Consider the following 24,507-nt stretch of genomic DNA (forward strand, 5'->3'; position numbering starts at 1 on the left):
TCAGTACGTGAAAAACTGAGCAAAATGAACAGTTCCTATGTCTTGAAAGGCTTAAAACTAAAACTGCTGTTGAGGAGCATTAGTTGGTACACAACTAGGGATTTTAACATGTGCTGCATAAAATAATGAAATAGCAGGAAAACATATTCTAAGCCTTTTGTAAACATACATAATGGAGGTGTAAGACTGAACTGTGGGTATGCTGATTTACAACTCTTAAATGAGTTGGACTGCTCACTTATTATAAAGCTTTAGCTGTAAATGAGAAAGTTGGAACTCTCAGTTCTTAGCTGTACTTGAACACACCCATTTACAATCTATGCAGTGCTAAGCTAGAAAATCTGTACAGCTTTAAGCTATCCTTCTGGCTATATCTCATTATTGAATAAAAGAATTTATCTGTTGCTGCATATTGCATCAGGATCAGGTACCCATAAAGCTGATGATGTTCATGCATAAAATGTGGACCCTGATAAAAAGGGCCTGACAATATGCCTTGTGGCTATTGCTTGCTTAAGCTGAATACACAATCATCACATTTTGCTGTGTTTCAGTTAACTTTTTTTTTTTTTTTTTTTTTTAATATATATATTAGTTAATGAAAGCAAAGGAACATTCTAATTCTCCCTCTTTTTACTACAGCTTTCTAATATTGACAGAACCAGCAAAGCAATGTTTGACAGGAACATGAGCTCCAGCAAGTACATTTCTTCAGGCATCTTTCAGCTGTAACGTATGGGATGAACACAAGCCAACAAACCAAGGCTGAATGCAAAATACAATCAAAATGAACTGCTGCTTGGCAGATTATAATAGCGCTTTCTGGATCCATCTGTAATTAGAGCCCCAAGCTATGGTGTTTTTATGTGAGAAGTTAGAAATGGGTCTGCACCACCAAGTTTACAGAGCTCAAAGGGAAATGGAAGTTCATAACTTGAAAGATCTTCAGGGCCAATGGACAATGAAAGCCACAGCCAGAACTGTAACACAGTTTCTCGACTCTCATTTCAAAAGCAGTGCCTGTCAAATTTGAAGCAAAACTGCAGCCTAAATCTGTCATCTCATTTGTAGATTAAGATGCCACTCAGCACCTTGTTGATGGCATCTTGTTTGCAACTTGGAAAACAGAAGTACAATATAGCCCAATATGGCAAGCACAGATTTTAGTAAATTGTGTAGACCAGCCACACAAAACACCTCCAAATTACGTAACACCACTTTTTTCCTCATTCATTATTTAACAAGTACTGCTCTTGTGGTAGAGAGTTCTCTGCTGCATATTTCATCTCTAGTAAGGCCTCATTCTTCCTGCTAATGTCCGCATTGTTGCTGTGATCTCCCTTGGAAAAAGAAACTGAATTAAATTCTAGTGTAATTCTGCCTTGGCAGAATCTGGTCAGAAATCTCAGCTGAATCACTTCTTTAAAGAAAGCTTCCTGTCATGTGTGCTCTTGTCATAGAATCATCAAACGGCTTGGGTTGGAAGGGACCTTAAAGATTATCTACTTCCAAACCCCTACCATGGGCAGGGACACCTCCCAGCAGACCAGGTTGCTCAAAACCCCATCCAGTCTGGCCTTGAACACTTCCAGGGATAGGGCATCCACAGCTTCTCTGAGCAGCATGTGCCAGTGCCTCACCACCCTCGAAGTTCTGAGTGAAGAATCTCCTCTAAAGAAAGGCTGCTGGAGCCTTCTTTTCTGCAGGCTGAACATCCCGAGCTCTCTGTCTTTCTTCATAGGAAAGATGCATCAGCCCATTGATCATCCTCGTAGCCCTCCTCTGGGCCTCTGTCTTTCTTGTGCTGGGGGCCCTGACCTGGGCACAGCACTAAGTGAGGCTTCACAAGGGCAGAGCAGAGGGGCACAATCCCCTCCCTCCACCTGCTGCCCACCCCTCTGTTGATGCAGCCCAGGATGCAGTTGGCTTTCTGGGCTGCAAGAACATACTGCTGGCTCTTGAGCTTTTTGTCCACCAGAACCCCCAAGTCTCTATCAGCACTGCTCTCAGTGAGTTCTTCTCCCAGTCTGTGCTCATGTCCAGGATTGACCCAGCCCAGGTGCAGCACCTTGCATTTAGACTTGTTAATTCATTCCCATTTTCTGTTAGGAAGCTGTTTATATATGACTGTGCCAGAAAAGACGTCTATTAAAAAAAAAAAAAAAAAAAAAAAAAAAGCCATTTTTCTTTCACAATGTGGGTTCTTTGTCTCTAATCAGACAGAAATGCTGCATTAAGCAGACATGGGAGAGAAAAGCCTTTAGTTACAATTAACTTCACAGTCTGTTTCCAAGTAAAAGAAGACACTGAAGAAATGACTGCACAAAATAATCTCTGTTTTATTGATCAAGGACAGAAGCAGCAGTTAGTTTGGAAAGTGTATCTGTACGATTTACCCATTACATATTCCAAATCATGTTTAAACACCTAACAAGATAGGAAAAGAGCTGTTGTACACGTTGGAGAAAACTACAGCCTGCCCGTGGAAGAACAGATACCAGAGCTCCCCAGAGACCCCCACATTGTCTCAATCCTCTCTTCCTTGTCACTTTATTTATTGTCTGTCACAGTTTATGAATAGTAAATCCTCCTCTTGAACAACTCTATAAAATCATCTTCTGATCCATCAGCACTGATGAGGAGGATGGGGAAAAATTTTGGATAAACACGTCTGTGAAGGGAAGTAATTCATATTGGTTTTGTTATGTTTTGCACAACCTCTAATTGTGAAGAGGTTTTATTCAGAATGCAAGTACCTTGCTGTCGCAAAGCTTAATCCACTTTGAAAGGATCATCCCACACACCAGCTTAACTGATTAACGTTGGTGCATGGATGAGCTATGAACTCCTCTCCAAGGAACACTCCTGCAGTTTCAGGTTAGAATCCGTACAGGTGAACCACTTCATGGCTCAGTACTCTAGAAACAACTGCCATTAGGGATATTCCTCTCCAAAGAGAAATGTATTCTCTTAAGGAAGAGTCCCTTCTAAATCACGGAAGCTTGGAAGGACAGGAGGGCACCAATATTGTACTCTAAGCAGCTTCACTATTACAAAGAATCATCACATCAGCTGAAGGGGTTACAAAAATCTATTTTAACACAATCTGCCTGCAATCTGTTTTCAATGACTCCCTTAAGACTCCTTAGATGTACGTACTTCAGATACTTCATAATAACTGCTGTATTTTCCATCCACTGATGATACTAGGTCTTGTACGTAAAACCTCTGCTGACTACAAAAGAAGTGTCATTTAGCAACATCACTCCACTTTGCTACAAAGACATCACGACGCGGTGCTAAGATTCACATTCTCTGCTCCTCCTTCCCCTTTCCAAAGTTATTATTCCCCCAAAGACTTACAAAAGTGCACACAAGAAGGCAAGATAACTGTCTATAAGAACAGGCACATCTCCTGCTGAAGAATATATGACTTTTATATTAAAGCTAAGAGCCCCTCCTTTTTATTTTATTTATTTATTTTTTTTCCTTCTCTCCATGAAATATATATTTGCAATTACTGCTTGAAGACACACATACACCCCAGAAAAAAAAAAAAAAAAAAAAAAAAAAAGGAGAAATTTGCACCACTTTCTGCTCTGACAATTGAAAACAACCATGATGAAAGGGCATAGGCAGGGGAGGGAAAAGGAAAAGGAACTATTTATTTTGCTTCCTTCACTTTCAAACCCAACAGAAAGACCAGACTGCAGGAAAAAATAAAATGAGGGTGAGACCATGAAAGGCATGCATGCCAGTAGGCAAATAAAGAACTCACAAGCTGGCTTTCTAATGCTTTTTGTCCCTAGTTATACAAAATACAAACGCAGGGTAAAACCAGACCTTAGCAAAACTATTTTCTGTCTGTTGTATTTATTTTTCTCTGTAATGCTTCCTGGAGAGATTTAACAGGATGATTTTTGACAGGTTACTCTGTGACTCAGCTGGCACAGCCTGGTTTTCTACCAACTACTGCTTCATGCTTTGATACATATGATGGAGCTCACATCCTGACTCTATGTAAAATTTTGTGCGTATTCAAACACGCTCTCTCCATGTATATGTACAAATACTTGTTCAGGGTGATACTGCTGTCTGACATTCCCCTGGGAGCTTTCTTCTATGATCTACCTTTGTGAAACATGTAGGGATTTCACCTTTAAGACTCGCAGCATCCCTCAAGTCAAAATTGGCAGTAGTTATTCAAGGGATTCAGAATTTATTGGAGACAGACACATAACACATGCTCACAGTACTAGATTACATAGAGCCATGATAGAAAACATGTTAAACTAAGCATTTTTTATTCCTGTTAGACAAGGTTTCAGCCTAACATACTGAAAGATAACTCCTCATTTAATATAAAATAGATAATTCCTTCCAAATTCTACTTTTGCTTTGCTTTAAATAATGCTGCATAAAATGCTGATAGCTGTTAGATTTTACAAAACCAAGTTGAAATCAAGAACTTATTTTGTGTATCATGATTTGAAATATATCTACTAAAAACAACTATATTGATTTATATACTTCTAAGTACAATTTTCAATGATATTTGATGATTTTCATACAATACTTTAAGTAATGAACTTACCTACAACTAGTATATTGTAGCAGTCAGCCTGAAGACAGTCATTTCTTAGATCAGAGACACACCTGGACAATTTCTTAGCACTCAGCTGGTGTTTATCAAATTGTTAGGAAAATATACTGAAAAAATGTGTGGTTAATTGACAAGTAGAAACAGATAAAGATACTAGTTGCTTCTCTTTCACTGACTCACACAACCTTTTTATTTCTGCTACATAGATTCTTCATTCATAATGTGATTTATTGTGAAATCAGTGTCTTCCTAAGCCTTGCATATCATACTTAGATCTCATTTTGGATTCACGTGCTGACATTTATAACTGAGTTAATGTACGGTGTTTATAGGTTGCTGCACAGTCCAGCATACAAACAAGCCATTATATTCACTTTAAACCAGATGAAATAGTGAAAACCCTCTATTCGTTTGTAGTGTTTATATAAAAGTTATATTTAACACTTTATAAATACACTTGAAAAGTGCTGTATAGTCAGGCTGATGATGCCTTCTGGGTTAATAATAAGGAGTCATTCCTGTCTGGAATAAGGAGTCAGCCTGCCTGGTCAAGTGGTACAGCCTGCCTCAAGCCTACATGTTTTCATAATTACTGTTATGCAGGGAGAACAACAAGATCAACACTTGGAGTAGAGTTGAATAACAATGATCAACACTTGGAGTAATGTAGTTACTTATTACTACATGTAGTAATTACTACATGGCTCATATAACTATGAGGCTTTTATCTCTAGTAGAGTATAGCCTTCAACAAATCCACTGATCAGTGGAGATCAAACTGTCACCTGGCAAGTGAATCACCAGCTGGAAAATAGGAAATTCAGTACGTGTATTCCTCTCAGACACCATCCTGCAAGTCTTAAATTCATGTGGTCTGCAGCAGCCACATCCTCAAGGTTATGCAGGGCTTTGCACAGACTCCCAGTCCAAAGGGGTTGTTGAAGTGTACCATTCAGACACTGCTCAAACAACCCTGAAACACCTTTCACGTAGCTATCTGTAGTACAGAATGTTAATTCTCTCTTCCTGCAGATCAATTTCAATCACCATATGAGAATCGTGGCCCAGTTTCACTGCTGAAGCTCAAGATGACAACACTACAGAATTCCTAAGCCTAGGGACACCAGAAGGTTCAAACACCAGAGTGCACATTGGCTGTTGCTGCTTGCTGTTTTTTAGCACTGGACTGAAGCTTGCATTTTGAGTCAGAGAGTATTTTCCTTCACATGCTCAATGCCTGTGTGCAGCAGGACAACGGCTATATTGATGGACCACAGGACAGACGATTCTGACCGCCCAGCTGGCTGGTCGGTATGGTATTGCAGTCAAGTGCAATGACTGCCATGCTGTCTACAATCTGTGTTAGGGTGCTAATAATTTTCTTTCACAAGGGTCTCAACATCACTCCCTTTGTGTATGCCTGGCCCTGCCTAGCACTCACAGCCTTGTGACATGACAGATAAGTCCACCTGCACACCCATATCTCAGAGTAGAACAATTTGATGAACAGCATTCTCCTAGCTGTGAGGACTCCTGCACCTCAAGCAACTTGCAAACATACACTTTCTCTTCACCCTTTCCAATCAATAGACCTCCATCAACCGTTCTCCCCTTTCCTTTGGACATATGTGAAAAAAACCTAGAATTATCAATCTTCTTTATACATCACAAATGTTTCTCACCTTGCAGGTTCCCAGAACCTTTTATTCTGAATTGCACTTCCAGTTCTCTTTGCAGCAGGTCACATAGCACAAATAGCTTAACTGACACCCTGAACGAAAACTCTTGCACTGCTTAATGGACTGGAAATGAATTCACCAACATGCATCAAAGCATAACTACGGACCTTCCCAAAACATGATTGTAAAATTTAAAAAATGGTATTACTCAGTGCTGTGAATATAAACTCCTAGTAAATAGCCAAGTATCTTCATCACAAGACAGAGAAGGACAAAGTGGTTTACTGGTGGAAGGGGATGGGGAGCAGACTGTGGCCCTCACAATCCATGAGGAAATGTTTAGTGACCTGCTACGGCACTTGGACGTACACAAGTCGATAGGGCCGGATGGGATCCACCCAAGGGTACTGAGAGAACTGACGGAAGATCTGGTCAAGCCACTTTCCATTATTTATCAGCAGTCCTGGCTATTGGGGGAGGTCCCAGTTGACTGGCGGCTAGCAAACGTGATGCCCATTTACAAGAAGGGCTGGAGGCTAGACCCGGGGAACTACAGGCCTGTTAGTTTGACCTCACTGCCAGGGAAGCTCATGGAGCAGATTTATCTTGAGTGTCATCACGCGGCACTAGCAGGACAAGCAGGCTATCAGGCCCAGTCAGCATGGGTTTATGAAAGGCAGGTCCTGCTTGACAAACCTGATCTCTTTCTATGACAAAGTGACGCGCTGGGTGGATGAGGGAAAGGCTGTGGATGTGGTCTACCTTGACTTCAGCAAGGCTTTTGACACTGTTTCCCACAGCATTCTCCTCAAGAAACTGGCTGCTCTTGGCTTGGACTGGCGCACGCTTCGTTGGGTTAGAAACTGGCTGGATAGCCGGGCCCAAAGAGTCGTGGTGAATGGAGCCAAGTCCAGTTGGAGGCCAGTCACTAGTGGCGTCCCCCAGGGCTCGGTGCTGGGGCTGGTTCTCTGTAATATCTTTATCGATGATCTGGGTGAGGGGAGTGAGTGCACCCTCAGTAAGTTTGCAGATGACACCAAGTTAGGTGCGTGTGTGTCGATCTGCTCGAGCGCAGGAAGGCTCTGCAGGAGGATCTGGATAGACTGGAGCAATGGGCTGAGGGCAACTGTATAAAGCACAACAAGGCCAAGTGCCAGGTCCTGCACCTGGGGCGCAAGAACCCCAAGCAGAGCTACAGTCTGGGAGATGAGTGGTTGGAAAGCTGCCAGGCAGAGAAGGACCTGGGAGTATTGGTGGATAGTCGGCTGAATATGAGCCAGCAGTGTGCTCAGGTGGCCAAGAAGGCCAACAGCATCCTGGCTTGTATCGGAAGCAGTGTGGCCAGCAGGGCTAGAGAGGTGATCATCCCCCTGTACTCGGCTCTGGTGAGGCCACACCTCGAGTAGTGTGTTCAGTTTTGGGCCCCTCACTACAAGAAGGACATCGAGGTGCCCGAGAGAGTCCAGAGAAGGGCAGCGAAGCTGGCAAGGGGTCTGAAGAACAAGTCTTATGAGGAGCGGCTGAGGGAGCTGGGATTGTTCAGCCTAGAGAAGAGGAAGCTCAGGGGCAACCTTATCGTTCTTTTATTAGTACTTTAAAGGAGGCTGAGAGAGGTGGGGGTTGGTCTGTTCTCCCACGTGCCTGGCAACATGACAAGGGGGATCGGGCTAAAGTTGTGTCAGGGGTGTTTTAGGTTGGATATTAGGAAGAACTTCTTTACTGAGAGGGTTGTTAGGCATTGGAACGGGCTGCCCAGGGAAGTGGTGGAGTCACCATCCCTGGAGGTCTTTAAAAGACGTTTAGATGTAGAGCTTAGCGATATGGTTTAGTGGAGGACTTGTTAGTGTTAGGTCAGAGGTTGGACTCGATGATCCTGAGGTCTCTTCCAACCTAGACAATTCTGTTATTCTGTGAAAGTCTCCTATAACAGAAATGGGATACTGTCCCTGATTTTGGGGTTGATGATTACTGCAGTGCATGTGAACACTATAGAGCTAAGCCTGGAGCAAGTTCTCTCAACTGCTAAACATCTGCTTCTGAAGTTTTCTTCAAAAGAACTGGAGGAAAATTTCAATATATTAAGTGCAAAGGACGGGATCAAAGTGAAGAGGTGAGATGAATGAAGTGCGGCTACATCACAGAAATCAACAAGTTTTATGAGCACATAGGATGCCCCTTCAAAACAAATTTTTTAATTTTTTTTTTTTTTTTTTTTTTTTTTTGTGCAATGTTCCCTAAAAGTAGCGAAAATCCCAAGCTCTCAGAAATACCTTAGGAAGATATCAAAAAGTTCTGCATGTAGGATGAAACAATGGGAAATACAAGCAGTAGAGAAATCCGTATTTCTGACAGATAAAGCAAGACTAAAAAACAAAAACACCCCACAACGATAATTAGTGCTCTTCCGAAGAGGAGTCAGCTGAAGATTGGAGGTACTGCTGTGCCCCCTCTGCAGCAGTTTTGCCAGCTAACACAAACATTAACTAACAAGGGTAATATAGATCCTACTAAGTAGCACCTTATATGGAGAAGAGGAGCTGAAACAATGTTGTGTTTAACTAGCTAATTTGGGTAATATGCTGAAATAACTAAGGGCCTATTACAGCCATTGCTGGATTTTCCTCCATCAAAGCACTTCTCATGTTTGCAGAAGCAGTAAAGTGCAAGACTTGATTCACAAATACCAGATTCAGATTCAAATCAGTCCTTCTTATGTTCATAATTGGGAGGGCTCTCCTCCTGACAAACAAAAAAAGGAGTGTAAGTGCACTCTTTGAAAAGATCCACACATTCGTGAAAAGCTAATTACACTGTTGATTATTCAAAACAGAATCATTATGCACTCAACATGTGGCACAGAAGTCATTTTATTAGTACCCTTATTCCTGAATCAAACAAACACAGTAGTGAAAATCCTTGCAGAAAGCCAAGAGTTATGAACATAATCCTTTAGCATGCCACATCTCAGCAGGTAAGATGAAAAAGACAAAACAGAATACCTCAAGACTGCAACAACAAAGAGTTTATTAGTCATGAATATATAATTGCTGTACAGAAAACATTCAGATTTAAAGTGTGAAATACTGAACGCCTCACTGTGCATTCTTGTTGCTGAGCCCGTTAGTGATGATTTAATTGACTGCCTACAGATGACTAACTTATCAGCACTTAAAAACATTTTTGTAAGCAGGGAAGAAATGATCGTCCTTTCTAAATGATAACATTGCCCAAGGTGGGAAATAAAGGAACACACGAATCATGTTTAAAACTTACTCAAGGATTAGAGTTAGTAGGAGGGGAGAAGAGGAGATTAACATGGTTTCATGTTTTTCTGTACTGAAAAACTGTAGACTCACTGCTGTGCTTTGTACATACACATATTCAGTGTAGCAATGATTTCCGTTTTTAAATAAGAAAATATTTTAACAGGTACAAGAATCTACCATCAAATCCAGCCTTTTCCAGTTATCTTTGGCTTGGGAAGATACTCACTTCAACCTTTGAGGCTGACATTTTCCTTAGAAAGAAATGCCATCGTATGTGAGCCTGAAGGACGGTATAAACATTCTCCTTTTTTTTTTTTTTTTTAATTAAAAAAAACCAGGTATTTTTAAACCTTTAAAGAAATGAGACTCAAAAAGCTTCTTTGCCTCCTGAGTTCTCAGTTCTCCATGCTACCAAATCTGCAGCTTTAGCCTTCCAAAACTGCTTAGTGAAGTCCGTAAGGGCTTGAGAAAGTCTCTTTCTTGAGCATTTGCTGAGGCTTGTTTCCATCACAGGAAGGTGACGGGCTTATTTTCTCCAATACTACAAGGGAAGAAAAAACAGAACGGAATTTATTTAACCTGGCTTATTCTCAGGGACCAAAAGTTATGTGTAAATTGAACTGGGTTTAAAAACCATTGAACACAATCCTTCAGGAGACCAGACCATTTGGAAACCAACACTGTCTGACACTGGACAAACAGCTTCATCCAATATGCACGGTCCTGGTGGTAGATTTTCCACTTGTTTTATTTTCAGCATGCAAGACAGGCTTCTCCAAAAGGAGAAAAACAGAAGCCTTACTATGAGTGAAAGGAACCACAGCAGCACTTGGAGCACAGCTTCTGAATATCATAAAACCTCTTTACGTTTACAGTTTAAATTGAGTTTGCTCCTTAAAGAGCAACTGCCTATTAGTACAACCTCAATTGCAATACTATATTTTAGGTGGGACACCCCTCATCCCTCAAGTTTTCACTCTTCAAAAATCACTGATTAACAATGCAAATTACTTAAGCTGTAAATTTACAAGGAAAAAATGTGAAGTTAGTCACTTCAAATTGAGACTGTTTCCCTTCTTGGCAGAAATAAATAATGCTAGAATGAAAGTGACTCTCCTGGGAGAAGTGGCTAGCCAGTCTTCATTAGTATCAAGTGAAATTACTATGCGCTTTTTCTCATCTTGAGCAGTTGAGCAGTATTATACCACACCATTAACTTGTTCTAAATGTTAAGTTTATTTACTTTTGAGACAAGTTTGTTGATAACCATTAAGAAGGAAACAAATACATAGCACATAAAAGGGCCTGTAAAATATCTAGTATGACAATAAATTACAGATACATTAGAAACTAAGGTTTCATAGCAGAGCTTTGACATGAACCCAATTTATAATATTGTTACAAAAGAACAGGACCAAGATGATGCCAAAAAATCTAAGAGTGCTTTACTGAAGAGCTCCACTTTCATAGGGAGTGACGCAGAATGCTCACACAATGGTCACTACAATAACTAACCTTATTAAAAAGCTCTTAACTACTGCAGTAGATATCACAGATTCCCTGTAGACCTATTCTGGAGGCAGCAGGATAATAAATATCTATTGATAAATTTAAAGAAAAACATGCTTAAGAGCATTTCAAATGAAAAATTGTGTGGCTTTAGGTCCAAATCTGCTATTTAAGCAGGTGTTATTATACCCGCATAGTTTTTTTTTGTTGTTGTTGTTTGGTTGTTTTTTTTTTGAGACAGTTTTTATTACTATTTAGAGCAAGGTAATTCAATGCAGCATTATACAGGAACAAATTGAAAGCTCCAACTGGCCATTGTGTAAGATGACCGCTTTACTGCAAATTCAATTATGCATTAATTGCTCATTTGTTCAACGATTTAAAGACTCTGAAGACTTCAGCAGCAAATTCTTCTAACAAAGACAGTCTCAGAAAAAAAGCAATGATTTTGACTAATGAAGTACTAAATATCACTACAAAGTGTCCTACCTCACTTGTAGTATAAAGATAATAGACTTATTACATTTAACTTTGATGGATTTTTGGTGATTTTTTTTTTTAATACACGAACACATTTCAGAATCTTAATACACGTCAACTGCCAATTCATTTATGACTTAATTTCATGTCCTCCTCATGCTGATACTACCCAATATTCTTGCAGGGGGAAGCTTGCAACTGTAGCTGTTTACAGAATATGAATGAAGGCAGAAATCAGAACTCTGAAACAAGAATCCTACATTGCAAGAGGTTAAAAATGCCTTAAGCATTTAATATAACACATTGTTGTTCACATTTTAATGTGCAATTTCTTGTGATCCCAGGAGAGAAAAAGGACACCTTAAAGGACAGAAGTGTCAACTCTTCAGCAGCACATAGAGTTCACAACCTCATGAAAAACAGCTTGTTACTTAAACCAGGCTTCCTTGGATCTAAAATTCTTGGGTTCAAATTCTTAGTTACTTTACATATCCTGAACAAATCTGTCTTGCAATTTTAAAAGCAATCTTAAGTGTTGAAGAAAGGTCAAGCAAGTATACTTCTGAATGGAGAAAGGAAAGGTCACCTAAATCAAATCCATAAACTTTGACTTACTAATACAGCTTCAGAAATACATTAACAATTATCTGGGACAGACTGCCAGTCACCTAAAACCAATGAAGTAAAAAGATGTCTTAAATAAACTGTCGGTATGTGATAAAAGCAAGGTCTAGGCACATACTGGAGTCACTTAATTTTAATCTTTTAAAAAGATTACATCTTTGTAATGGTCTTGTTTATTCTGAAAAACGTGAGGTAGATGCTAGACTTTTTCACTTTGTCTTATGAAATTACCATCCTACATCCTATGACCGAAGTAATCCATGAGGAATAACAATTTTCGCAATACTTTTGTGTAATTACTCTTTTTTTCTCCCACACTGTGCAAAAGATCACCCTTGTTAAACACATATGCAGACAGAAAAGATGTTTTTACTTTTTAACCTGCACTGTAGTGAAGTTATTAAAAATAAAAATTTGATTTGCAGGAAAGAATAGATTAGTTGGAAAACCTTCAACAAAACAGATAGCCATAGAAACCGAGAAGTGTTTTTATCAGATTTTGATCAGTTTTGAATGAATTTTTTCAATTCTATTTCTTGTCAGGAGCCTAATACTTAAGGCAAATAGCATACTACCTTAAACGCCTGCTAAATATAAACTAGCCAGAGAGCTTTGAGGAAGAAGCATTATAAATTCAAAAATGAAATTTGAATAACAACTTTCAATGTAAGATTTTTTTTCCTCCTCTCATGGAACCCCATCCTTCCAATTTGCAGTTCTTACCCCTGGTAAGATGATGAGTTACACTCCAATTGGCATGTTTGCCAAGAAGTTTATAAGAATTTCCTAGTACCACTGCAAGCTTGCACTCCAGTCCTGGCAGCAAGAACACTTAACTTGTATGAACTACGACATCATTAACAATGAGCTCCTGTCTTGAACTTACCACTCTGGACCTCTCACCTTACTCAGTTTTCAGTAAGACTACCAACTGAGAAGCTCTCTCACCTGTGCAAACTTATGTATCTGTTCCACCACAGCTGCAAAAAGGGCATGGACACTTTCATCAATTAGACTCTGCATATAATGGACAGCTTCTTCATCAGACAGGTCCAAACGGAACTTGTCCTGCACCTGGAATGAGTTGGGGAGACAGAAAAGATGACAAATGTGATTTCAATCAGACTTACCCAGTAGCAGACATGATTTAAGCTGTCAAAATTTAGTAAAGAATCTGTATTTTACTTCATATGTATTTTACAGCAGATTACTGGATATTAACAACTTTCATTTAAAATGTCTGATTAACTTTTTCATAAAAATGAGTGTTTAAATAAGTGAGAAACCCCTCCCAACTCCCCTCCATGAACAGTCAGTTGGAGACACTGCTACCCCCTACACTGTTTTTTTATTTGACAACATATTTTAACTATTATCATTATTGTACCAATAACATATCTTGCTTGGTACTTACAATTTCCCTAAGAATTAAAGCAGTGTAATTAAGAATAGAATACCAAGATCTATATTCCTCTATTACAGCCTTGGTAATGCCCTGACCCATGAATATTTACAAAGGTACAGTGGATGCCTTTTTGTGAATTCCAGCTAATTCCATGGCAATTGTTCAGGACTGCTCCAGATGGCAACATCTCATAAGAACCATTACTACAAACTTTTCTTTTAATATTCAGAACCTCCATACATAGAACTGGCAAGAGCTTCAGCAGTTTCAGAAAAAGAAATAACATTTTGCTTTTTGGGAGCCAAGTTAGTTTTGCAGACATGCCTTTTTGCTCAGAACACATAAAAGGCAGATGCTTAAGTAAGCATTTTGGGTGAGTTCATGTAATTTGATGCACAGATTCAGTAAAATGATAAAAAATATCAAGACATCATGATTTTCTAAGTTTTATGAGGTGATGTCTGTAAAGCAAGACTTGCAAACAGGAATGGTGAGTGTTCAGATTTTTTCCAGGAAAAACAAATCTCTTGCGTAACAATGTTACCTATGGGAGGTCAATTTGGAAAGCCTTTTGTGCTGTTTAAGAACTCCTAGCAAGTCCTGATTTCCCTAAATAAAATTAAGGATGCTATGATCCCAGCATTCTTTTTGCAAAGTAGCACTGGTCACAATATAAAAATTCCTCAGCAAATTTCCAACACTTGCAGAAGATAGTTGCAGCCATCTAATCACTTCCTTTATGTTCATAATGGTAAATTTCAAGGGATGTGAGCTCTTCTAGAGACTGTCGTATCCATCTACTCAGTCTCTTGCATAATGAGCTAGGTAAAATAGTATAGACTTGATGCAAAAATTGTTTGATAATTTCCAGTTTATTTGTGACAATCTCTTTTACAGAGTCTCTACAGTGAGAGGGAATGAATCACATCCTAGGTAGGTTGTTTCAATGATTAATTGCCTTGTTTAAAAATTGTGGTTTATTTCCTATCTGAACTTGTCCAATTTCCATCTCAAACAGTTGAGCTCATTAATTTTTTTTTTTACATTAAAGAGCTGTCTATCACAAATATATTTCACGTAGGCAAATATCAAATGATTTAAGTTGCTTCTTAACCTTATCCTGGCTAAGACTGAAGAAACAGATTATGAGACAGAATAACATCTCTCCTGAATATTTTCCATTCATTTACCTTTACACATTGAAAAGAAATACCAAATTATTTCAGCAATGTTCTTAATAAAGACATTAGAGTGATAATACCACCTTCTCTTCTCCTTTTGCATTCTTTTTCAACATTAAGGATACCACATAGACAACCGCCCTCTTTATGATAAGAAAAATTCTGAGATATCAGTTAATTATTACTCTGCATCCTTTCCAAAGGTGAGGTATTGCAGGGGAGTGCCCTTCAGTGCCACCATAAAAGCCTAAGTTAGCCTGCCAGGTACAGAAAGACAACACCACTTCACTCAAAATACAGTTGTAACTCTAAACTTACTTCAAACATACTGCTACAAATTGAGTTTTTCTGCAACTTCAAAGTTTCATCAGTATGAAAGCCTAGATTAAGCTGAAAAATGTTCAAACTCCCAAGGAAGCAGATCACAGGGAGGAAATTAAAAGGGTATTTCAGGCTAATTTTATACAACTTTCATTTTCATAACAAACATAATAAAAGGTTTGTTATCTCCCACATATGTTAGAAGTTTGACAGTCAATAAAACATGCAGAAGAATCCAACTGAACTTGGACTACTCACATGCCTGCAATTATACACAAGCTCAAATACCTCCCCAAATGAGTCCACAGATATCTGTCACACCTTTTTAAATGCTTGTAGAAAAAGTGATGCAATGAGATTTTAACAAAATTTCTAACTGCAGTTTAAAAAACAAAAAAAACCCTAACACTCTTAAAACTCTAGTAATGGAGCACTTCAACTGTTTTCTAATCCGTTCACAGAACTGCAGCTACTGATGTTAAAATGCTGCTTTACTCTATGGGATTTAGGATTAAACTACTTCCCACCTTCCCCAAGAACAGACTGGCATACTGATATATGTGGAAAGAAATTTAGCCACAGCTAGACCCTAAAATCAGATTGCAATTAACAGCAGGATCAAATGCTGCTGAGCACTAGATCTTTGCCTGGAAGTTTTTCAGCACTGCAATTAAAAATGACTGCTGCAACTTAGCTGAGAAGAAACATGGCAAGATGACAAATTACCTCTTGAGCTGTAACAGCAGCAACAAGATTAATATATACTGACTTATGGTTCTTGTAACAAAACCAATAGTAATTGTTATCTGAAATCTCTCAGCTCCAAACTAAACCATATATTGTGAAAGACAGTGGCTTCTCACAGAGGAGGTGAAATTAGCAAGAGATTTCTGCATGGTGGTAGAAGGGAATTTGGGGGTCAAGTTATGATGAGTTATACAATTATCTCATTCTACACATTTAAGAACAAAATTTATCATTCTACACATTTAAAAGAAAACGGTCACCATGAATGCATCAAAAACATGCCACCTGAATTATTTACCTGGAGTTCTTGTTTTGGCAATTGAATTATATTAGTCTTGTTAACTTGCTATTAGCATTAGTCAAAAAGAGGAAAGAAATATACTTGATGAATCTAGTTAAGCTTTTGTTTCCAGAAAGGAAAGTTTTAAACCCCATACTGTATGCACACGATAACTTTAAACACATTCCTTTAAACACGTCTCAACAGTAACCTTGAACATTTAAGGGTGAAAAGGCTGTATAAAGAATGACAGAACCCATGCAAATACTGACATTCAGCCTAAAGGTTTCAAATTGCCCACTATCTATCCACCTGCACAGTGGATAATTTCGTACTAAATACAGGGTAAAATAAAAGAAGTGCATAGTATATGAATTTACGTGACTAGGAATTTTATTGTTGTTCAGTTAAATTGACAATCACTTCCTGCAGTCACATGGAAGAAGAGGGAAACTTTGCAAAGTAACAAGCGAAAAAAAAAAAAAAAGGAAAAAGTTCTACAATGTAACCATGAATAAATACCAATCATCCCATGAAAAATCACAGGCTTCTCACCTATGATAAGTTTGCTGGTGAAGCAAACTCAAGTGAAAAGCAGTACAAGAGGAGGAACTGGATACTTAGCAGCCTCTGCACCTTCCCCAAATTAGAGGTCAAGCACAGGTAGCAAACAATATAGTAACGGAAATAGGATGTTTGGTTGGTAGGGTTTGGTAACTGATACTGAAATATCAAAAGTCTTCACACAGCCTTTAACTGCCACTCTGCAGAGAATTTTTCAGTATCTGCAGAGACTGCAGATTAAAGCATTAAATGAAAGGTCTTCCTTTTCTGTGTAAAGATAAACTCACACAGCACTTTTATTATTGTCTAAAACTGCATTTACATATTTTAAACAGGTCACAATTTGCAGCTATATAATTATGCTTTTATATTATTATGCTTTCTAGAAAAGTTTAAACAAATGGAAAGGTGTTAACATTTAGTGCACGTGGGGTGGTAACCAAACAGTCATCAGTTCTGAGTACCCTTTTGCTGCAGAAATACCTGTGCTTCATTAGAAAGCATTCTTAATTTCATTAGAAATGGAATTAAAATTAGAATTAATGCTGCCCCACTCTCCCAAAAAAAGAAAATCAAGTAGTCACTTTATCCATGCATAGCAGAAAACCCAGGATCTTATAATGATGCAACCTGATCAAAGCAAACAAACTAGAATCCCACCAGCTACCTTCTGGAATAATTAAAAGATTAAAAGTAGTACCACAGCACAAGCGTTGTTACTGGGAAGTAGAACATCATGAGAGATCAGACTACAGCAGGAATTAAACTATTTCATGCAAAATACTGATAATTCTCACCACATAATCCTGCACACCCAAACACCCATTTCAAATATATGAAATTTCAAAGAAAATTAAACGTTAGGTATACTTACACTTCATGTGACAACTCACTAAAAGGGAAATTGCAAAGGTAACTGATATGGAAAGAAGATAATATCAACCAGAATAACAGACAGTTATCTGATGGTAAATTCATAATTCATTTTTGCTTGATGTGTCTTCACAGAAAACTAAAAAGACTCATTTTCAAAACAGTAATGATGTGTTATATGAAGCCCATTTCAGAGAAAACTCCACATCATGTCCACAGATCTATGTACATTATAAAAATCCAGATGACAGCATAGAGGAGACTATACTCAAAAGCCTAACCACCTAACAGTCGTAGGAGAAGTGTTTAAGATAATGGACAAGCCTCTGTTTTCTTCCAGCAAATAAATCTCCAGGTTTGTCCTTCTCCCTTTTGCTATTTTGCATTTTTGGATGTGTGACAGGCTTGAGATTTAGATACCATACTCAAACTCAGTTCAGAAATACTGCTGGTGTAGTTAACCAATCTATGTTTTACAAACATTTGCAGCTATGATTGACATAATTACTGAGGAAAGTAGCAAAATATTTTGAGTTAATATCACATGGACATATGAAAGCCCTTTCTCCACCCTATTTTTCTCAGACTAATTGCAAGTCAGCCATTCCAAGACTGCTGGCTGCTCTACTCTTATTCTTCCAGCACCATTAGGCAGCACTGCTGCTGTTTACTGCAACAACTAGCTAAGTAGCTAGTCATTGTGTAGTTTTATCACTTTAATATGGGATTGCTCTTTGCAAAGTCAGCTACTCAAATTGAATAGAAGCTTCAGTGTTCTTTTTGATTGGGTCTTAATATGCATCAACTACTATTAAAGCTCAAATAAAATAGTTGATAGCCAAACAAGTAATGTTTAGTGAGGTTTTCATGATTTTTACTGTTTTGCCGTAAGATTGTTCCAACAGTCAGCATTCAATGTACATGTAGCAGAAATTAGCACTAAATTCTTGGCTTAACCCTTACCATGTTTCACCTATTTCAGCGAAGGTCTTTCCTGCTTTCCTTGCTGCTTGATTACAACACAGTCCGAACAACTCACTGTACAGACTCTTCAGATGCTCTATTTGCATGTACAATTTTATTTGAAGGACTATTCTGACAACAGCTTTTGTTTTCCAGGCTTTGATTTGAACAAACTGCACTTTCTAAACAAGCCTGTGCAGACTTCTGTTTAAAAGAAACAGAACAAAACAAAAAACGGAAGCTAATAAACCCATTAGTGAGGATCTAATTGAGCTTCCAGAAAAATATGGGTTTTAGCTGACGCAATATGCAAAGGTCATACTGTTCCTGTTCAGAATTTCATCATATTGGCCAAATAATTACGACCAAATGAACAGCATGATATAAAGCACCAGGAACCTGGGGTGTTCTTGCTCTCACTTCACTCTGTGAAGTTTATTCCATCCTTTCTGGGTTTCAAAATGAGTATACATGCAGAATCAACAGCCTAGAAAGAGAAAAGCTGGGTGTGCAGCTGCAGCATCATTACCCAAATGGACAGAAAGATGAACGTCTGCCTAGGCAAAATGAGCTCAATGTCAATGTGACACTATTACAAAGAATAAACCTCCTCTGAGGAGGAAGTAAATATAAATACAGAAACAGACAGACTTACCAAGCAAAACTGAGTTTATTTCTCCTACAGAGAAATAATACTAACTCTCTTGACATTAATAAACCTCAGAAATGTTTCCTAGCTCCACCTTTCAAAAAACATTGTTATTTTCAGTTAGGTAAACAGGGACAGATATCTACTGCTGTCTAAAAATGCAGATCAGACAACAAATGAGAATCCTTTTCCTCTTCACTGACTTGTGAACTTAACTCTCAATTACCCATTGACTGACTTCTGGGAAGGAGGGAGAAAGAAGAGAGGGCGTTTTACTACAACCTCATAAATTAACTCAGCGTTAGAAACAAACTGGCTCAAACTTTCTCTGCACCTTAAGTCACATTGCTTCTCTGTTTCAGCTTTTCTGCCTGTAAACAAAAATTACTGCACTTTGATGTGTTTAATGCAAAAGAATTAAAGCATGCCTGCTTTCTCTTCTTCCCAGTTTTCAGACATTTCTACCACTTGTTTCTCATCAGGTGTAGTGAGACCTAGTTAAAGGTTACATAGATTTGAAAACACGAAGTGTTCTAAGTGGTCCATTCTGTAAGAAAATTCCCCACTCCACTGAATCATGAGAATTTAACCTTTTCCTGTGTAAATCCAAAGGTGCTATCAAATTTGAACAGGGCTTTCAAAAAAAAGTTACCTTCCATCTACAATCCCTTTAAGCTCACCTATAAATGACACAGTTGCAGCATCTTTGCAGCACCTTCTTTAATCAATGGGCATCTGAAACACAGTTCAGTCAATTATAACACTGTCCTTTAATGCCTGCCGAGTTCTTTGTGTGCCAATGAATCACCGGTCCCTGATGTTTTCTAATTTAAAGGTCAAACTTGCTATGAAGGACAGACACAAGCCATCTGGCTTTCCTGCAGAAAAATCAGATTTTTTTTGTTGTTGAGAGACGACAATGCTGAATGCATTTGTTACATTGGAAGAGTGATGGCATAACTCCTCCTTACACAAAACTGCCTGCGTAATTGACTGAAGATTCTAGTTACCACTGTTTAAAATTATAGCATTACTTCAAAAGAGTAACAATTGTCAATTAGCATTGCAGCTGCATGAGAAATACAAAGGCAAGTAGCAGTGGCAGAAAAAAGGGGCGGAGGGGATTTGCATTATATCCTCAGTTATGCACTGACAAGTCAATGTAAACAGATTTCAGCCCAGTCCTTTTCCTGAAAATTGAGATCTGGAAAAGAATAAGCAACGAGTGGAAAATTAAAGGCAATTACCTCAGAGGTCAGAGAAAGCAAGAGGCAAACAGGGGAGAACCTTCCACTATTTTCCAATTTAAGTTCATTTTGTAACATTTTTGAGCCAAAGGGGGTTCTCAGAGAAGCCTAAATCAAAGGGTAGCAGTAGGAGATGGTATCCTGACCCATGAGGTGAAGCACACTAGTCCACCAGGTTTCTTTATGAATAGTATGGAGAGGACAAAAGGACATGAAAGGTTAAAAAAAGACAACTAATTTCAAGCTTTGCTGATCCTTTTTCTTGGTCAAAAATTGACAAATGTTTTCATGTTAAACAAAACATCAAGAATCTGAAGAGGGTTTCTATGGTTTTATGGGTTGGAGATAACCTGTATAGTTGACAACCACTTTTCTGCTTTGATTTGCAACCCCTTTTATCCCCTTCTTCACCCTTCTTTTACTGGGAAAAATACTGATTGAAACTGGATTGAGGGAATTAAATCATTAAAGCAAAACTTTCTTTCAATTTAAAGGCACTAGATGATCTACCTAGTGATACACACTGGAAGTGGAGAGATGGTTAAAAAAATATTTTCTATACATCAAAGAATAATGGTGAAACTTGAAACCAAGAGCTTTCCTCTTTCCTCCAGCCCAGCCAATACTGACATTCACATTTTCAGTTTAGTTTTAGGTGTAAGAAAGCATCATTAAGGTCAGCATTGGTTTAATTTCTGAACACAGATTTTATACAAAGCAAGTAAGAAGGTACTGTCAAATTGTAGTGTGTTCCAAATCCACAACTCCAGCTGTAATCATCAGAAGTTCCTGGTACATTTAACATTAATGAGAAGAAAATACCCAGTCTTCTCCCCCAATAAGCAAAATCAGTTTGTGTAGAGCTTGCTCACTTCTGAACAAGAAGAATGTGAAAGTACCTTCAAAGATGATATAAACGGAGAGCCCAACTCTGCTTACTCCATCCTGTGCCATAAACCATGTCAAACAGGTGTAATCTATACTTATTTTACAGAAAGTTGTACATGACAAGCTGCTATTTCAATTTTGCCTCGACTCGATACATATTTCTCCCAAAGACATTTCACAGGCATTGGACAGAAATGACACCCAGACAACATGCTTTTTGATAGAATGTAATTTTATAATCAGCTTAAGATCTTCCAGTTAGCTCCTTGGGCTATAACGTGTTACTGGAAAGTAGATGTTTCTTCAGCAAAAACAGCTTACAACTAAAGATCCTGCCTTCCTTTTTCTTCCTCAGGTTAATAACATTTTCCTTAGGCGTACCTTCTCATTCAGATTTCTCTAAGAAGTTTATATTACCATAGCAGAATGAAACTGTTAAAAAACAAAGAACAATTTGTATCATCCACAGCCTCAGTGAAGAGGGCATACTCTACATCATAATTTTTCCATTATCTTGGTTTGTTTTCTGATTTGTCTGAAATTAAGGCAAAAGATGGCAGACTTCCAATTACCTTTTCAAACTCATTAGTTAGTGTCTTGTTATACATACACATACCACAGGTGACAAAAGAAAGTACAAGAAATGAAGCCATACAAAATGGCTGTAGTGTTCTTTCCTCTACTTGAATTAAAATAAAAATTAAGCACTCATTCATACTCAAAGAATTAGGCATGCTGTTTTCTGTAAGTTTAGAAAAGAAGAACACCAAATATTTCTGATGTTATGTTTTACTCGTCAGAGTATTTTTATATATTGTCCATCAGCAGACAGATATTTCTTGCAGCATAAAGTACCTCTAATTCTTGCTCAGAAGCAAGAATGACACATTACATCTCTTTGCAAAGCTGCTCAGAACACAGCCCAATGTACTGCCTAAGCATAATGCTTTCCCTTTGAGAAATCAGAATAGTAGCCAAATCTCCCTTACTACCTCAACTCCGTGGACTGTACTCTAGCATACCTGTTTCAATGAGAACAGAAACCTGTGAGGCAAGAACAGCTCAGTAAATGAATTTGCTCAGAATACATTCATTTAAGTATGTTACAAGGTGCCTTTTTTCTTGATCCTGTTAAGAGATACCTATGGAAGTATAGTTAGAATACTTTATACCTGCTCCTAATAGGATTGCTGCACCTACTAAAAAATTCCAATGTCAAGGAATGCTGAACAGTTTGAACACCAAAATATATTGAAATATAATGTTCCACCTTCAATAACTTTCCTTTCTTTAAAAAGGAAAATTAAATTTTGTACTATATACATTTTCTCACAGTTTCATCCTAAGTAATGTTCTGATATCTGAGAGATTTGGAATAAAGATAACCCAACCTGTTTCCTCAGTGACCTGACTTCAGCTGCCTGTGAGATCAGAGCCTAACTAGATCACTGGCCTTCTAAAAAAAAAAAATGAAGGCTCTACAAAACAGAGAGTGAGTGATACTACAGCACCAGTAAGGAAAGTAAAGAAAAAAAATTTCCACCATAACTATTATAAGAAGGATACCTTCTTAGATACAGAAATGTTTGTACATCTCCACCTTTCTTTCCCATGAAAGTGATATCATGGCTGAAATGGCTATTGACTTGACTCATATAAAGGTAATTTAATTTTACGGGTCAGTCCAAAATGGATCTTTAGCTAATTTGAGTCTGTTGAAATATATATGGATTTTTTGTTTAAAGCTTTAAAAAAAGGCAAACAAAAAAAATCAATTGAGATGCTGAAGGCATTTATTCAATTTTCCTACAACAAGGTACAGTATTATCTTGTTAAATGACTGAACAAACTTGCCACTCAGCCCAAGAGGTACAAGACACCTTGTTTCTCTTTTCTTATTGGTACTAACAAAGCTCAGAACTGATTTGAGACAGGCTAATGGACATTAAACATTAAAAACAAAATTTCTATGACTATCTAAAAAGTGACCTCTTCACTCTTCTACAAAGAATTAAGATGATTTTGCTGCTTAGCCATTTTATAGCTGTTTACCTGATGTTTTTCTTTAAAGTAAAAAAAGAAATAAACCAAAACCAAAATATTTTCATAGTTGCTTTGAACATAGTTGTTTTCATCCAGTAGATCATAATAACAACACTTGCTTTATAAGAGAGTCCTCTATTCACCTGCTCTTTCAAGATCTCACCATAATGTATCATTTTTGCAGAAATTCCAGAAGTTTATTTATTCTACAATTCTTAAACCAAAAGGTCCAAACCTGAACCTCTCATTTGGGATTATAAATTGCTGTCCTGTCAAAAAAATAGTTTATTAAAATAATTATACTTGGGGCAAAGGATTGAGAAGACTATGAAGTAAAAAAACATTTATGAACAAGCCAAACAGTTATCTTTCTGATAATACCGTATTGTGTTTGTTTTATTCTGTTTTCCTTTTTTAAGGAACAAGCACACTCTAAATGAATTTACAGAAGTTGTGACAGCGAAATCTGTTCTCTCAGTATATTATCTCTACCCATTTATAATTATTTTGCATGAAATTTGAAGGTCTTCACTCTTCCCCAACTAAACAACATTTTAAAGCGTGAAAGCAATCTGCATTCCTTATAACAAATACTTGACTCACTGACTCAGGTCTAGCTCTCAACATTTTCAAGCCTCTAAGATGAGAATAAATTTCATCAGGGTAAAAACTGCAGATCTCAAAGTTGCAGCATTGCCAGAGCTCAGTATGACAACAACTCTGTTGTATCTGACCTAAGTGACCTACCAGACAGCAAATAAACATACACTACTTTCATCAAAAAAGGGACTATTATTTATACTTAGTAATGAAATATAGAGGTAAGTACATTGATCTAATTCATATGCCTATGAACTTCCCTTCAGATTTTGCTTCTTTCTTCTACAATACACGTAGGTGTATTATCTCTGATTGGATATACTATAATCAGGCTTGAGATAAATGTGATTTTAGCTACTGTATATCAGTGAACTGTAACATACTTCTCAGCTGAAGAAAAGACTTGTTGGCTTTCAATTCTCTATCTTAATTTAATATTTTATATGAATTAATATTTCAAAACAAGGGAGGAAACTTCTATTAAGTACGAATTTTATAAGCATCTGAAACACTCAGACATTACTACAGTAAAAGCACCCTTTAAAAATATTTTAGAGAATTTGACATCCTACTATCATTTGCTAC

The 24,507-nt window shown here is 37.8% G+C and overlaps 1 protein-coding gene across 2 annotated transcripts in view; it reads right to left on the bottom strand.

Annotated features, from left to right (window-relative positions):
* Nucleotides 1–9,191: 9,191 nt before the first annotated feature.
* Nucleotides 9,192–24,507, bottom strand: part of PIK3C3 (phosphatidylinositol 3-kinase catalytic subunit type 3) — a 70,801-nt gene continuing 55,485 nt past the window's right edge. For both annotated transcript variants that reach the window (XM_084305020.1, XM_084305019.1), the window contains 2 exons: nt 13,110–13,235; nt 9,192–10,089 (listed from right to left, as the gene is read on the bottom strand). In XM_084305020.1, the coding sequence (XP_084161146.1) occupies nt 10,075–10,089; nt 13,110–13,235 (141 nt within the window). In that variant the 3' untranslated portion in view covers nt 9,192–10,074. The remainder of the gene's footprint in view (nt 10,090–13,109; nt 13,236–24,507) is intronic.

The sequence above is a fragment of the Netta rufina genome (genome assembly GCF_964035555.1).
Source record: "Netta rufina genome assembly, chromosome: Z".
Taxonomy (NCBI): domain Eukaryota; kingdom Metazoa; phylum Chordata; class Aves; order Anseriformes; family Anatidae; genus Netta; species Netta rufina.